The sequence below is a fragment of the Cydia splendana genome, chromosome 1, assembly GCF_910591565.1.
Source record: "Cydia splendana chromosome 1, ilCydSple1.2, whole genome shotgun sequence".
Classification (NCBI taxonomy): Eukaryota; Metazoa; Arthropoda; class Insecta; order Lepidoptera; family Tortricidae; genus Cydia; species Cydia splendana.
Window position 1 is genome coordinate 27,148,062 of NC_085960.1, and position 16,499 is coordinate 27,164,560.

The window sequence follows — 16,499 nt, forward strand, 5'->3', positions numbered from 1 at the left end:
AACGTCAGTTCATACATATGGTTGACATGTGGTTGACCATTGGCCGCCTTTTTTCGACAGAGGGGAACGCCTGTTAATGGCGGCTCCATTGTTAATTACTCCGAGTACTCCGCGGTCCTGCGAGCCGGACTACAATGTAGGAGTGTGAATGGGGGGCTTAAGTATTCCATTCCGTTCCGTACATGAATCTAGTATTTAACTGGATCTGGCATGAGTGATGGGGGGAACTGATAGAACGGGATAGTCTTAAAGCGTTAACAGACTATCGCACCGCACCGCGACCTTGGTGCGGTGCGGAGCATTTATCGATAGTGTGTAAGCTTCCATCGCACATAATTATTATTAATAGCGGTGCGGTGGGCATGCACGTCGCACCAACTGACAGGTAATAATAATACTGGTGCGCTCCGCACCAATTTCCCTAGTGTGTAAGCTGCATCGCACCGTTTGACAGCTGTCATCTTCAAATTATGACAGTGGAATAATAATACTGGTGCGCTCCGTACCAATTTCCCTAGTGTGTAAGCTCCATCGCACCGATTGACAGCTGTCATTTTCAAATTATGACAGTGGACGGCAATGTAGCCAGCCGATGAAATAACAAAAATGCGGAAGCAGTGCTTTAAAAAGACACACATTTTTTAAGATTTTCATGGAAAAAGGTGCATTATATTACCTCACGCCCTTCATCTACCTCTAAAAAAGCGGAACCACATTAATTGAAATTCAATCTTAAAGGATTCCCTTCCAAAAATTCATTGAAAAACACGGAAACATGGGACACTTGGCAACACTGGGGCACGTGTGCGGCAGTCTGTAAGCTAGGATCGCACCGTTTTGACGGTTCGGTGCTATAGTGTGGCAGCCCACGCCAGTACGAGGTATTCCTAGAACCGCTCCAAGGTCGCGGTGCGGTGCGATAGTCTGTTAACGCTTTTAAAGTCAGACCGAGAAAAGTCTGCAGCGATTTTGAGAGCCCTCGCAGTGCAAGTGTAATTTTAAACCTCATCTATGAAATTGTGTCGTATAAATACAATTGCACTGCGTGGGCTATCAAAATCACTGCAGACTTTTCTTGGTGTTACTCTATGTATCTTTCAGTAGGAGTAGCAGCAAAAGCGCTATTATTGTTTGTCCTTGTCACAGTCTCACTTTTTTGATTCTCCACTACAAATAAATTCGACCAATCATATTAGTGTCGCATTGCGTATGTTTTGTCCCTCACGGCACGCGTATAGCACTTCTATAGGATCCTACCTTCTATGGTTCCGTAGCAAATATTTATCGTATCTGTGGTTAGTTTTAGCAAAGTGACTTTTAGTGTTGAGGTTATGTTATTTAATTAAATTGATTCGATTAATTTTAGAAATAAAAGCCATTATGGTGTACAATTTCTGATTAAAATCTACTTTGGACTTACTCGCTGCTGAAAATCACAATGACTTCGATACTATTAAACGCATTTAAAAACCTTCATATATCTTTTAAGCCGCAAATACGAGCCTTTGCTTCGGCCAATGCTTCTATTATAACATCTAAGGATAATTCATTAACGGTGAGCAACAAAGAGTGGAAGGTTTCCCCCCAATATACCAAGCCTCGCGAAGTATGGATTGAAAACTTGGATACAATAGAGGAACAGAAATTGGGATTGTTCGAGTTGCACCCTTCGGTGTATGCAACGGTGCCTAGAATAGATATAATTCAACGTAATGTGGTGTGGCAGAGGAAGTACCGGTGGGTATCGTGGGCTCACACAAAGACCAGAGCAGAGGTGCGTGGAGGAGGTAGAAAACCTTGGCCTCAGAAAGGTCTGGGCAGAGCCAGACACGGTTCGATTCGCTCGCCTTTATGGCGTGGAGGCGGTATAGCCCATGGACCCCGCTCGGGCACAACCCACTTCTACATGTTGCCCTTTCATCTAAGACTGCATGGTCTGACGTCTACGCTATCTGCTAAATTTGCCCAAGATGACCTACACATAGTCAGAGACCTTGAACTGCCCACAGATGAACCAGAATATTTTGCTGAGCTTATTGAGCAAAGGAATTGGGGACCATCTGTCCTAATTGTTGATGAGTAAGTTTAACCATATATAAATATTCATTTTATTGCACAATACAAAGAGGGGGAACAAGCGTATTGAAATGAATATTTGCTTTGTTAAAATAAACAGTTTTTGAATTTTCTAATTATATATCTTTTTTTCAGTACTGATTTTGTATCAAGAAATATAACATTGGCCACCGATGCTATGCCACATGTCAATATTATGCCAGTTTATGGACTGAATGTGTACTCCATGTTGAAACATGACACATTAATTCTCACAATGTCTGCAGCTGAAAGAATTGAAGATCGGATTCTAAGCCACTTGCACGGCATTACCACTGAGAGGCAGTCACAGTATAAATTAGATCAGGTTTAAATATTAAAGGCAAAAAGTTAGTATAGAAATAAAAAATTACAAATATGAGGTATTATTCATTTTATATTTACAGCACCAGGTGTGGTTTAGCTTAACCCGTGGAGCACCCCAGAATCACAGTAGTATGGAACTCCTATATTAATTACCATCATATGTGTGACAGTAGAGTGCTTCACGGGTTAATTTTAAACAAATGTAAGAAGCCAACTGTGCTGCAGCATTATTATAAACACAGTCACATATGGTTTTCTATGAAACAATGCACAAGAAACTTTAACAGTTTAATAATAATGAACAGTGATCGGGGATTTCTATGCCACACCGTGGGACATCAAGTCGAAATGGTAATATGGATACGCCGCTTGGCCCGCGATAGGAACAAAACTGTTAGAAAAGTTAACGCTATTTCGGTGTTGGTAATTCGTTTATAAAATAAAGGACTGTAAAAAATCAGTGTTGGTTATGATTTAAAGAAAAAAAATGATTAACCCATTCAGGGCCAAGAACCCGACAGTCGGGTACACTGTTCGTAGCGGCTACGCGCTACATACGGCGAAAACGTGGCTACGCGCTACGAGCGTAACCCGTAGCACTCAGTGGCAATGAATGTGTTAAGTTATACAAAAATGTTCTTATAAGTACATATAATGATTTAAGTAAAACATTTTTAAAGAACCGTACATATGTACGTACGTATTTCTATTTTAACAGTTATGTCGGGATGTAGTTTGTCATTAACTTCATTAAGACACGTGGTATTTTTGCACTTAATAATATAATGAGTGCAAAAAGCAGCTGTAGTGCGTTTTTTATTAAAAGAAGACCAACGCGTAACCAATGTATCGTTCTACTGACATTTATTTTTAGACGTTTACTACCTGCAACATGGGTCTCGACTCGGTCGTTGAAAGGCAATGCAAAACTGATAAGGTAACGCGAGCTTAGTGGTTTTATTGATATATTCAATTGATCTGTAATCAAATTTTCAATTATTAATAATAATAATATATGCAATGCATGATTAATTGATTAACAGTAACATGCCAAAACACTCTCCTATATCGCACACGAATCCCGGAATCCCGCGGCATATCCATACCTAGCATTACCTTCACCATAAATGATTGAGGTCATTCACCCCAAGTGGCATAGAAATCCCATCACTGATAATGAATTAATTGTATTTTCTCAAAGAATGTTACACCATTCACTTAGTCTATTTACACATTGATTAGTGTAACACTAAACACTAATCAAAGTGTAAACCGGCCCTAAACAATATTATCAATACATATTTAATTTGCTACTTTACATCAACTTATTGCTAATAACTCTGGATTCCATTCCCAAGTTTAAATATCTATATCTTTTACTCCACAGATACATTGATGTTAAAAGATATTTGTCATTTATCCAATATTTTGGGATTATCCGGAATCTGGAACAAGATAAAAACTATAATTAAAACAAAGAAAAATACATATTATGTATTGTATTTACATGCACAGTAATACATTTTTATGCACAGAATGAGTAGCCTTCAGACACAGCCTCGGGCAAAATCCTTGCGGCTAAATTCTGTGTGGACCCGCCTATTGATTATGTATCATGACATGTGAAAACTTACAAATTGACCTATTTTTATTGCACTTAAATGTATAAAAATGTTAGTCTCACCTTGTTTATTTTATTATGTGTTTGGCTGGCTGTACCTGCCATTTTCTGTCTCACACTCCACCTCAAGTCAGACCAGTTATTTTCACCGGGAACATTGGGCTTGTACTTCTCCCAAAGTGATGTATAATAATGATACAGGGATACAGGATCACATTTCTTCACTGCTGGTGGCTTTGCTACTCTAATTACTGAAATGATCATAATTAATTTCAATACTTATCTATACATGACACTAATAAATTTTTAATATTGCAGTCTGTGAAATTTCCATCTTGCTCCTTTATTTAAATATGAATTAATTAGCTTCAAACAAAAAATCTAAAATGCAATGTCCAAGTCATAGTATCAATATTAAAATCAAACATTTACAAAAAATATTATCAAACAATTAGGTCTTAATATGTTTTGATTGGTCATGACACATTATTTCATTACAAAACTTACTATTATTGTTTGAGGTTGTATTAGAGGTTTTCATTTGGCTGGACATAGATTCCTTCTTCTCAACTCTGACACACGAGCAAGCCCTTCTTAACGGTTTCTCGTCGGGCACGGACTGACGAATATTAGGAGCAGACTGTATATTGCGGACATGCAATGCCTTTCTTCTACTCAGGCAATCTCTATTACATTTCAAATCTGTGCTATTTGATATTCGAGATCTAATCCTCGATGAAAATGTACTAGCACTGTGTAGCCTTTCTGGACCTTGTGTTGGAATGTTCTCATGATCAGATGCATATTTCTGCTGTAGATCATACTTTATTAATTTCTTTAAATCTGTGAAAGTAATAAAAAAGAATTTAGTATCCGAGATACAAATTAGAGTTTACATTAAGGGTGCCACCATAACAAACTTCAAAATAAAAACAAGTCATTTACTTTAATTAATTTATATACCTGCAATACGTACATAAATAATAGCACCATACCTGTGATAAAGTGTTTCAAAACCTCTCCGCTTATATTTTGAATTCCTAGATGGTTTAAGTATTGCAGTACTTCCCTAGCGTCAAGTTCCGCGGTTAGCTTATGGTACTCGTCATTCATAACGGAACTGATATTATTACGATTTAATAAGTGCGTCATGTCATGAAATTTCACCGATAACTTGTAAATGTAATAATGTAAATTCCAGTTTAACTGCAACGGTCACTTATTGGTCAACCAAACTAAGATGAAACTAAGAACACGCAAAGCAAAACGCAGTGCGACGTCGTCATAAATGACATTGACAGTTCATTGGACATTCGTTCAACTCGTTCATTCATTGATTTTTGGAAAAGGCCGTGCTACACGATGACATACACGATGGTGTCGTTTGTTTAAACTTTTCTCTTTCTCGCTCGTGTCATACACGACTGTGACATACACGATGATGTCGTTTGTTTAAACTTCTTTTCTCTTTCTCGCTCTCACTTATAGTGGCGTCCTCAACATACACAAGATCGAACGTACAGCGGAGCGTTGGTACGGCCGTCTGTAATGGCTTTTAGACTTGCACAATGTATGTAGCCCTTAAATCTTTCAATGTCATTGTCAACTTGTCGAGAGATTGGACTCGTGTTACGTCAAAAATCTAAATCACAATATCAATAAAAGTAAGAGTAAGCTGAGTAAGTATTAATAACATTAAGTAAAAAAATACTTTTATGTACAAAGACTTAAACAATTAAAAAGTGACAAAATTTGATGTAATTGAAAATGTAGTTTATATCTTGCGGAAGTTATACCTACACAAGATTGGTTACGAAAAACTTTGATGTTTGTTTTATTGATAAATTAATGGAACATAACAAGACACAGACATTTATCACAGTTGGAAGCGTATCAAATTTGTTATCTCTCAAGACGACGTACCGGTATATAAGGTGCGGAGTTTGAATCTGCTATCATTTCTGCCCTAGAGCTCTGAATGAACACAGTACACCTACAGCCATGTCGTATGCCAGTAACCCGGCCATTGCAAACTTTGTGGAATATCTGCAAATACCGAGTGTGCAGCCAAACATCAATTATGGTAAGTAAGCAATATCACAATATTTTATTTGAATTATTTGGAAAGCAAACGGAAAGAAATTACTTTACTTTAATGGAAAGAAAATACTTTAACAGTTCTCACTAGTTAAAACAATATACTGTACATTAAGCTATAACTGCATTCCTATTATGCAGTATGTATACCTATGTTATTTATTTACAAAATTGCATAGTAATAGTGACAGAATGACAAAATCTTCATAATCTTATCTAATATTATATACATATATCAATGTTTGATGTGAACTATGCTATATACAACTATGAAATAAAATTGCAGATGATTTTATCTTGTAGTGCAGCCAGGATGATACAATTTGTTACAAGATCAATTTGAAATAAATTAGTTATTATAATAATAATAATAAATGATCAATCCTTCCATCTGTCTACCCTTTTCATAAGATTGCATGAAAGTATCAAGTTGAAATGCATACAAAATTCTGAGGTCTACAACTCTACAGTTCTTAAAAAAGGAGAAGCCATTGGATGTTTGTATACTTTATCATGGTCATCCACAGTAATGACACAACACAGCAGGGCCCCGAAGATTGTATGCAGACGCTTTTATATTATCACCCTTGATTCACTGTTGCCATCCACAATAGTATAAAAGCAACTGCATAGCGATACAATCTCATAAATTTACATCCCCTGCTGTGTCGTGACAATAAAATCATGTCGTTACCATGGACAATATGTTGTAAGCGCCCATGAGTGTTTCATCTTTGAAAAAATACTGAGAAAGCAGATCCGCATAAAACACCGGCACAATACAAATGATCGGTTGGATGATGAAGACACAAAAATCGCTGATCAGAGTTCAGGAGTCAGTGGCAGATTTGCTGTAAGGGCGGCTAGATATTAGGGGCTATCAGTCAGTCTATATAGACAGGTACTGAGAAAAGGGTGGCTAGTACGTAATGAGGGACCTGGGGCCTAGGGTGGCCAAGGCTGCAAATCTGCCACTGTCAGGAGTTCTCTCAATTCCTCATGAATCCCATCATCAGAACTAAATTTTGAGGAAAAAAAATCTAAGTTGGTTTAGAAAATGATGGAGTTCTGAGGTAACAAACATACAAAAAAAATGATGGTCAAGTTGATAACCTCCTCCTTTTTGAAGTCAGTTAAATATGGGGTTGCTACTGTGGACAACCATGATAAAGATTAAAAGCGTCTAATGTTTGGACAAATAATGATAACAAACCATGCACAAAGTGAATAAATAGCATTACCTATAGATATGTCTCACCTATTACTGTCAATAAACAAGGCCTAGTTAGATGGCAGTAACCCTCAGGATGTGCACCATTTGGCCTGTAAGATAGGGCTGACATGCAACCAATTGAGTCTATCCTGGCACAATTGAATAATGAGAATAGTGCCCACTTTTGATAGTGTTAAGATATATCAATGTTTTATGCCACTTCAAGTGACAACATCGCGAAGGGCTTACAATTTGGGCACTGACATCTTAAAAAGATCATAGTTAATAGTCACAAGAACCTAGCCCTAGCCGCCTCCATCCAATCTAACTTTACGCTCTCATTTTACTGTGTGCTCTCACATGTACCATCTAGGATCCTAGCTAAATTGGTTGTTCAATACTTACGCTATAGAATTTCCAATTTAGCATGAACTCTAAATGGCATAACAATCCCGTGTGGTGAATGTACCTACGAAAACTAATAGGTACCAGCCATAGATATTTTGTTACCTACTTAATTTAATGTTCGTACAAAGTTTTATGTTATTTCAGCATCTCGTCTTAAAATGAGAGGGTATCTTCAATTGTATGGGGGCGGCATCGCGGATTCTTTGTGACTTTCCACCTGTCCAATTTCTTTGTCCAATTTGTACGTTGTCTCACATTTTGCTTAATAAGAGAGTGAGACGCAACGACATTGGACCAAGATATTGGACAGATGGAATACCACCCTTATTAATAATGTTATTCAGATGCGTGCGTAAGTTTCCTGAAAAAGCAAGCGTCATCGCTCGGCCTGGAATTTGTAGTTCATGAGATCGTACCGAAGAAGCCAATCGTCATTTTAACATGGCGAGGCTCGGAGCCGGCTCGTCCTTCGATACTGCTGAACTCGCACATGGATGTCGTGCCAGTGTTCGAAGTTAGTATTCTACCTATGTATAAGTTAAAGATTTAAAAAAACTCGAGTTTTTCGCTGTTGTCGTACCTACTTACTATGATAACCTATAACAGATCTAGCTGTAAACTAGTGGTGACCATATGTTACTATTGCAGAAAAGTTGGTCATACCCACCCTTCAGTGCCCACATCGATAAGGATGGAAAAATCTTTGCCCGCGGTTCTCAAGACATGAAATGCGTTGGTATACAATACCTGGAGGCTGTTCGTAAATTGAAGGCTGCCGGAGTGCAGTTAAAGAGGACTCTTCATATCACATTTGTTCCAGGTATATAATAATACACCCAACATTACTAGGTACCGTAAACTGGGATTTCTTTGAGTCGTGGGGTAACATTGAATACCGATTCTTAAACTATAAGGAATTCGTTTCTGAATTGTTTCATCATGTATTTCTGTTAGGGCTGATTTAGACGGCGCGCGAACTCGCATGCGATTTTAGTTACATTGCGGACTGTTGGTTACGTCCAATTCAACCGACCGATCAAAAACCGCAATGTAACGAAACTCGCATGCGAGTTCTCGCATCGTCTAAATGAGCCCTTAAGGTTGGTTCTGGTAAGGTTGGTTGCATCATAAAACTCTAAATTCGTGTTCAAAATAAACTCCATATTCCTGAAAAATAGATACTTACTCAATGGAAAATTCAACAATGTCTTGTAGATTATTGAATCTTTTTAAATCTTGTAATCTCAACCACATGTTTATGGAGCCCACTAGAGTGACTGCTACTAGTGCAACCTGTATAGATAATATTTTCACAGATATTTTTCCTATTGCTAAAAAAGTTATCAGCAATTTAGAATCAGACCACTTAGGTCAATTAATGGTATTTGAGGCATTAAGGAAAAATACCATGAGAAAACAAATAACTTTTGTACCAGTAACCTCGGACCGCGTGGAAAGAATGAAGCTAAGTTTAGTTCAGGCGCTACCCTTTTTGTCTTCCGATATGAGTCCTAATAGTATGTATAATTCATTCTTTCACACTTTTATGGATCATTATAATGCGATATTCACCTCAAAATCGGTCGTAGTTAGTGGTGCATCAGTTTTTAGTGAGTGGGCTACTGCGGACTTACATCAAAGAAGACGTGAACTGTATGCCTTATATGAGGAACGGCGGTTTAATCAGAGTGATGAATTTAAAGAACATGTGAAGGAGTATTCGAAGAAGTTTAAAGTAGATTGTCATATAGCTAAGCGAAATTATCTAAGTCAGAAAATAAAAAGTAGTTCCGACATTGTTAAAGCAACCTGGAAAGTTATAAATGTGGAGACTGGTCGCTCTAAACACACAATTAAAGAGCTTAAACTAAACATTGATAACAAAATTATAGATTCCAATTTAGAAGTAGCTACAGAATTTGAAAAATTTTTCACCGAGGTACCAGTATCCACAACTAAGGATTTAAATTCATCACCCTCATCTGCTGTTACATTATTAAAACATAACGCTCCAGAGTGTTGTGGAGACCTTCATTTTGAACATGTTTGTACCTCAGATGTAATAAAGGCGTTTAAATCAATTAATGTCAAAAAAACTAATGACCTCTGGGGAGTCTCTGTCCATGCTGTCAAATCCTTAGTTGAAATTGTAGCGCCTGACTTGGTAGTTATATTTAACAACAGTGTTGATTGCGGCGAGTTTCCTGATCTAATGAAACATAGTAAAGTAATTCCTTTATTTAAATCTGGTAGCAGCTCTGACCCCACTAACTTTAGACCGATATCTGTGCTACCAACATTTAGCAAGATTTTTGAAAAATTAGTTCTTTCTCAATTAGTACGACATTTTAACGTTAATAATTTGATGCATAATAAGCAGTTTGGTTTTACACGGGGTCGCTCAACAACCGATGCCGGTGTTGAGCTAATTAAGCATATTTTCGATGCCTGGGAGGAGTCACGAGATGCTTTAGGTGTCTTCTGTGATTTATCTAAGGCCTTCGACTGTGTTTGTCATGAAACATTAATCAGGAAACTTCATTATTACGGAGTTAGAGGATCGGCACTGAATTTACTTAAGTCCTACTTAAATGGTAGAATACAAAGGGTCGATGTGAATGGACAGCGATCACCTGGGTCATTGGTCTCTATGGGTGTACCACAGGGGTCAATATTGGGGCCTTTCCTGTTCCTTATCTACATAAATGACTTGCCATTCCTTGTTAAGACCCACCATGATATAGTATTGTTTGCAGACGACACCTCACTTATTTTCAAAGTCAAACGACAGCAACAAGCTTACAATGATGTAAACAATGCCATTTCAAAAGTAGTAAATTGGTTCAATGTTAATAATTTATTGTTAAATGAGAAAAAGACTAAATGTATTAAGTTTGTCACTAGTAGTAACGTAAGGCATGTGCAAACAAGTGTCATTGTGAAGGATGAGGAATTGGAATTAGTTGATAGTACAGTTTTTCTTGGTATAACTTTAGATTCTAAACTCCAGTGGGGTCCCCATATTGCTACTCTTTCGAATAGACTGAGCTCTGCAGCTTTTGCAGTGAGCAAAATCCGTCAGTTAACTGACGTGAAAACAGCTCGATTAGTATATTTTAGTTACTTCCATAGCATTATGGCATATGGTATTTTACTGTGGGGCGGTGCTTCAGAGATAAATACCATTTTTGTTCTGCAGAAGAGGGCTATTCGAGCAATATACAAAATGAACCATAGAGACTCACTTAGAGATAAATTTAAGGAAATTGACATAATGACAGTGCACTGTCAATACATTTATGAGAATATTCTGTATGTACATAAAAATATTGTAAATTTTAGGAAAAATTGTGAAATTCATAATATTAATACTAGAAATAAACATAAGCTCGCAGTGCCCTTCACTCGGCTCCATAAAATTAAAAAATCATTCATGGGTAATTGTGTAAGATTTTATAATAAACTTCCAAACCATATTACTGAATTATCTATTAATAAATTTAAGAATTATGTAAAGCGTAAACTTATTTCTAAAGCTTATTATACCACACAAGACTACATGAATGATATTACAACGTGGGATTAATTGTTATTCGAAATGATTATTTATTTATTAGGTACATTTGATTATTGATGAGGAAATGGATATTCCGATGTAATACTATCTACTTCTTTTGTTACTTATGCTTTTTTTTGACATTTAGATTTTATTCTAGAAATTCTAGACTAGTATTTTTTTATACAATCTTTTTAATGTTTGACGATTCTTTTGTGAAATTCTTAGTGTTAAATTTGATATGTATAATAATCCAATTTTATTATGGAATAATATTAACATCAATAAATTGCTCTGATAATTAGATTAAGATTAATTACGATTCATAAGAGCTTGTTGCTAGGCCTACATGAATAAAGTATATTTTTGATTTTGATTTTTGATTTTTTGATAATGTAACCCCTCTAATCAAAGTAACCCCAGTACCCGTATATAATATTATGTGTACCTAACACTCACAAAAAGAAAACAAACCTACTTATGAGAGAGAAATAAACAATTTGTTATTCCTTCACTAATCGAGTTACTTGTAACGACTGTAAGAATACTCGTAAAGTCACATAAAGGAGATATTAAAAAGATATTCCAATGAACTGAGAACTTGAATCGCAAAACCCAAACATAGGTAATTATACTTACCTACAGATATTTGAAGGTTATTATTATAAGTACAAAGTTGCTTGATTTATCAAGTAAAGTAGCTAAGAAAGTAAGCTGAGTTTAAGTTATCATTTAAAACATTATAAGTATAAAGGAAAATGTTATTATCTACATACTAATTAAGATACCGTCTCTGTTTACTGAGCCATTATTAAACGCGTACATTCATTGTTTGAACAAATACTGTTTCTTCAAAGATAAATAATGGATCTTTAATAAGAGCAACGTTTTGAGTACTGTGTAACTTTTGCAGATGAAGAAATTGGGGGTCATGATGGCATGATGAAGTTTGTGCATACTCCTGAGTTCAAGGCGTTGAACGTGGGATTCGGGTTAGACGAAGGGATCGCGAGCCCTGATGAAGAATTCATCTTGTTCTATGGCGAGCGTAGCATATGGCGTAAGTTTTTTATATCCAACAATTTTTATTATACCTGCTTGCCGCAAAACAAGTGGCGAGTCAGGTCATAATGCCATCTCTTTCACTCTTGTTTGGTCTTAACAAGGGTAAAGGAGTCGCATTATGATCTCAGTCGCCAGTTGGTATTGCGGCAAGTATAAACAAAAAAGTCGTTAGGTAGGTATAACATTAATATTATACTTAAGCTATTTTTAATATGCGATAAGGGCTGTGGTTGAAATTTTGTTTTCATTAGGTGGACAGTAGGTATTTTACTTTTTACCCGACTGCGGGGGTTTTTCCTATAAATAGGTTTAATTTTAAACCTAAGGGGCTATTCATAAATTACGTCATTTCAAATTAGGGGGGGGGGGGGGTCTGGACATCGGATGACGGTAGCATGAAGTAGGAGGAAATGGGGTCATTTGAAGCATGATTTTTGGATGATGATAGGGGGGGGGGGGGGGGGTCAAAAATCGTCAAAAATCGATGACGTAATTTATGGACAGCCCCTAATCCTGTATGTATGTACGTAATTCTTCATATGGCCCATAGTTTTCAGATTCGTCTCAGGTATGCGAGAGATGCATAGGCTTTATTAAATTGCTTGCGAATCCTAACCGCAGTCGGATATTGTAACAACTTGTTTAAATTTATCTACTATTTTAGACACGAAAAAAATAATAATTTCTTGTACATACCTATATTATGTCGCCCGAAATAAAGAGATTATAATTTATTTTTAGAAATTCACGTTCACTGCCCTGGAACGCCCGGACATGGTTCCCTCATTCTTCCGAACACTGCTGGTGAAAAGGTGAGAAATGTTATTCTACGTTCTCATTCTACTAATATGCTTAGTAGATGACCCATTTTAAAAATTACTTTTAAGCTGCCACAAATGTATATTTGGTTATTTTAATTACCATAAAGCCAGGGGTTTAAAAGTGACCCAGGCGACCGTATCCAGCGATGGTAAGTTAAAACGGTGTTGCTGTTAGTCAGTATTTCTGTTCACTAATAATGTTTATTTTTATAGCTGAGATATATCATCGACAAGTTTATGGATTTGCGGGAACAACAAAAACGCATCCTGGAAAGTGACCCCAAACTAACAACTGGAGACGTGACCACGATAAATATGACGCAGATCTTTGTAAGTTTATTTTATTACCTTTGGTGTGTCACAAAATTTTAAGTACCGTAAAACCACTCAGTGACTTAACTATAGTCTTTATTTTCTCAACTATTATGGTCCAAAATTAACTCTAATATCTTTGTTTAGGTGACTCATATTATTTCAATGACGAGTTCTAAGGCAGAACTACTAGGGGAGGGCTAGAGTGAATAGGCTATTACTGAACCGGTGAGCTCCATCTTAGGCTCTGTCTTCACTTTCCATCAGGTGTGACTAGAGCCAATCGCCGATCAGTTTATAATAAAAAAAAACTATTTTTTCTTAAATGTTACTGACTATGCAAGTGTTATTTAAACGTCATAATTTCATAGAAGATTGACGTTTAAAATAACGCATAGTCTGGGCTATAAAAATCGCTGCCAACCTAGCTTGGTCTCTGTTAAGAATATTAACACTTAATTACTTTGGAACCTTTGGAGTCTTTGGACCATGTTGTAGTACTAGACCATAGTTGGGTGACTTGGAAGGTTTTACGGTAAGTAAACAATACTATTTTATATTAACCTATGCTTAATTAAAATTTAATAGTCTTTATTGGAAATATTTGAGAAATTATTGAGCATCGTGCGATTTATTTTCAAGCTGACCACTTAATTGAAAATGGTAAGTGGGCAGAAGCAATTAATAAATTTGCACTCCTTTTAAGCCGTTTTATTTGTAATTTTAAATCAGAAATTTTATAAAATTTTATAAAAAACTATATAGTAAAAATCTGTAAATGAACGAATGAAATATGTTCATTACATTCAAAAACTGACTAAATTGTATTTTCTTCAATAGGGTGGTGTGCAATCGAATGTCGTTCCCGAGAAACTAAGTGTAGTTTTTGATATGAGGCTGGCCATTACCGTCGACCATGTGCAATTTGAGGATATGGTAAGCTTTATTTCTAAATGAAATGAATAACAATCTGAATAATAATTTATGTAGGTACAAAATTAATTGTGGTAGGTACGTTGATATATATTATTGTTAATCAGGTAGACTATCAATACTAGCATGTTATAACATTTAAGTGACGTTGTGATATATTCTTCATGTATAATAACTTGGAGCACAATTACCCAATGGGAAGCAAAGTAGGCGCATTTTACGTTTTCAAATGTTTTGCTTATTTGTCAGATCAAACAATGGTGCAAAGAAGCCGGGGAGGGTGTAACTTACGAGTTTGAACAGCGGAATGACAAGGTGGAGTCCACTAAACTTGACGCGAGCAACCCTTACTGGTTAGCATTCAAAGCTGCCGCCGATGAGATGTAAGTTAAAAATTGTATTTTTTGATACCACCTCGGTGGCCAACAGGCGTACGGTCTGCCTGATGGTAAGCGGTCACCATGGCCTATGAACGCCGGCAACTTCAGGGTTTTTTCATTGCCCGTTACAGATTCTTTAAAAACCTGTACACTCTGAAGAATCCCATACTATATAGCCCCAATAAAACACGTTAAAGTTATAAAAATTATACTTAGTCGAAACAAACTGTTGTGTTAAAGTTATAAAAATAATACTTAGTCGAAACAAACAATCGTTTTGTTTGTGGGACAAAGGTCAAATATGATTGATTATTGGTAATGTTGACCTGCTTAAAGTTATTAATAAACAACAACCCATATCTCTACCGTTTAATTACTTATTCAGTAGTTGGTTATAGTCTATATATAACTCATAAAAGTCAGTTAATTCACGTATTATATAGATGACGAATAGTACTGTTCCTTTTTTTTGCTCATCAAAATTGTCTCTTATGACCGAGCAAAACAAACTAGAGACTACGGTCCGAAAGAGAGAATGGAACCGGAGGATTGTATCTCACTCGCACTAGTACTATTGACAAAAATTTACATATTGACTAACTGTATGACAATCCGTAATATCTAAATATAATTATATATATTTGGTAAAATTTCAGGAATATTAAACTGGACTGCAGAATCTTTCCCGCTGCTACGGATAGCAGGTACGTTCGCAAAGTTGGTATCCCTGCGCTGGGGTTCTCGCCGATGAACTATACCCCAGTGCTGCTACATGACCACGACGAGTTTCTGAAGGCCGATATTTTTTTAAAGGGCATTGATATATATGTTAAACTGATAACAGCTGTCGCTAACCTATAAATATTCTCATTCATTCGAGGCGCTGTTGACCACCCTGAGTATTTTATATAACACACAATAGTAAACTTTACTAGGATGTTTTAAGGTTCATTTTATACTGTAATCTTTGTCGGCTATGGCTGTCAAAGGATTAAGTATAAATGCATGTGGTAAATATTATAGCTACTTTTGGATAATAAACCTATAGGTTTAATTATGTATATAATGTCTACAATGTGCCTTATTATCATATGGATTTTATATCATTATTGGACTACTTGTACTGTAGCAATTTATTTATCTATTGACGAAAATTAATTTATTGTTTTTTATGTTGGTGAGCAATGTAAGTTGAAAATGTTTTTACTCTTAAGTACGTTGACAGTTGATTTCCGGTAAGAGCCAATATTTAATGTAACACTGACGAGTATTTCGTATAGAAGTATATTTGTATAGTTCAGGGATCTCCATACTACGTCCCGCGGGCCGGAGCCTGGAAGCCTGGCCCGCAAAAAGTGCCAAACTCTATTATAATTAGACCCGCAAAAAGGGAACAATAGCCTGGCCGTGGCCGTCTGCTCTAAAAGTTTGGAGGCCGCTGATATAGTTAGTAATTAATAATTATACCCGACATGTTATCTAGTATTAAGTACGTGGTTTGTTTGTAGCCGTATGTAAAATTATATTTTGTAATATAATTATAACAACTATTTATCCAATTCTTTGAACATATTCATAGATATATTTTTTACAACATTTTATATTTGATTCATTTACTAAGACAATAATGAATGAATACTGAGTTAATTCGAAATAAACTTGTTGAATGTTT

The 16,499-nt window shown here is 36.2% G+C and overlaps 3 protein-coding genes across 3 annotated transcripts; 2 read left to right on the plus strand and 1 right to left on the minus strand.

Annotated features, from left to right (window-relative positions):
- The first annotated feature begins 1,325 nt into the window (after window positions 1-1,325).
- On the plus strand, window positions 1,326-2,471 carry LOC134792415 (large ribosomal subunit protein uL4m). Its single transcript, XM_063763717.1, has 2 exons — window positions 1,326-2,079; window positions 2,212-2,471. The coding sequence occupies exons 1-2, from the start codon at window positions 1,439-1,441 to the stop codon at window positions 2,426-2,428; spliced, it is 858 nt and encodes a 285-aa protein (XP_063619787.1). The 5' UTR covers window positions 1,326-1,438; the 3' UTR covers window positions 2,429-2,471.
- Window positions 2,472-3,726: 1,255 nt separating this feature from the next.
- LOC134792427 (uncharacterized) lies at window positions 3,727-5,239 on the minus strand. Its single transcript, XM_063763724.1, has 4 exons — window positions 5,038-5,239; window positions 4,550-4,885; window positions 4,106-4,293; window positions 3,727-3,866 (listed from the first exon to the last, which is right to left on the minus strand). Exons 1-4 carry the CDS (start codon window positions 5,192-5,194, stop codon window positions 3,834-3,836), a joined length of 714 nt encoding a protein of 237 aa, XP_063619794.1. The 5' UTR covers window positions 5,195-5,239; the 3' UTR covers window positions 3,727-3,833.
- A 706-nt stretch (window positions 5,240-5,945) lies between these two features.
- Window positions 5,946-16,166, plus strand: LOC134797534 (aminoacylase-1-like). The gene is made up of 9 exons (XM_063769812.1): window positions 5,946-6,125; window positions 8,105-8,274; window positions 8,409-8,580; window positions 12,230-12,376; window positions 13,123-13,193; window positions 13,416-13,532; window positions 14,355-14,450; window positions 14,697-14,830; window positions 15,484-16,166. The coding sequence occupies exons 1-9, from the start codon at window positions 6,044-6,046 to the stop codon at window positions 15,686-15,688; spliced, it is 1,194 nt and encodes a 397-aa protein (XP_063625882.1). The 5' UTR covers window positions 5,946-6,043; the 3' UTR covers window positions 15,689-16,166.
- The last annotated feature ends 333 nt before the right edge of the window (window positions 16,167-16,499 follow it).

Bases quoted from the DNA above. Each gene is read 5' to 3' on its own strand.
- LOC134792415 (XM_063763717.1), top strand. From the start codon at position 1,439: ATGACTTCGATACTATTAAACGCATTTAAAAACCTTCATATATCTTTT. The intron at 2,080-2,211 runs GTAAGTTTAACC...TCTTTTTTTCAG, and splicing joins TCTGTCCTAATTGTTGATGA to TACTGATTTTGTATCAAGAA.
- LOC134792427 (XM_063763724.1), bottom strand. From the start codon at position 5,194: ATGACGCACTTATTAAATCGTAATAATATCAGTTCCGTTATGAATGAC. The intron at 4,886-5,037 runs GTATGGTGCTAT...TTACTTTCACAG, and splicing joins TTTGAAACACTTTATCACAG to ATTTAAAGAAATTAATAAAG. The intron at 4,294-4,549 runs GTAAGTTTTGTA...TGATCATTTCAG, and splicing joins TACAACCTCAAACAATAATA to TAATTAGAGTAGCAAAGCCA.
- LOC134797534 (XM_063769812.1), top strand. From the start codon at position 6,044: ATGTCGTATGCCAGTAACCCGGCCATTGCAAACTTTGTGGAATATCTG. The intron at 12,377-13,122 runs GTAAGTTTTTTA...ATTTATTTTTAG, and splicing joins TGGCGAGCGTAGCATATGGC to AAATTCACGTTCACTGCCCT. The intron at 14,451-14,696 runs GTAAGCTTTATT...CTTATTTGTCAG, and splicing joins ATGTGCAATTTGAGGATATG to ATCAAACAATGGTGCAAAGA.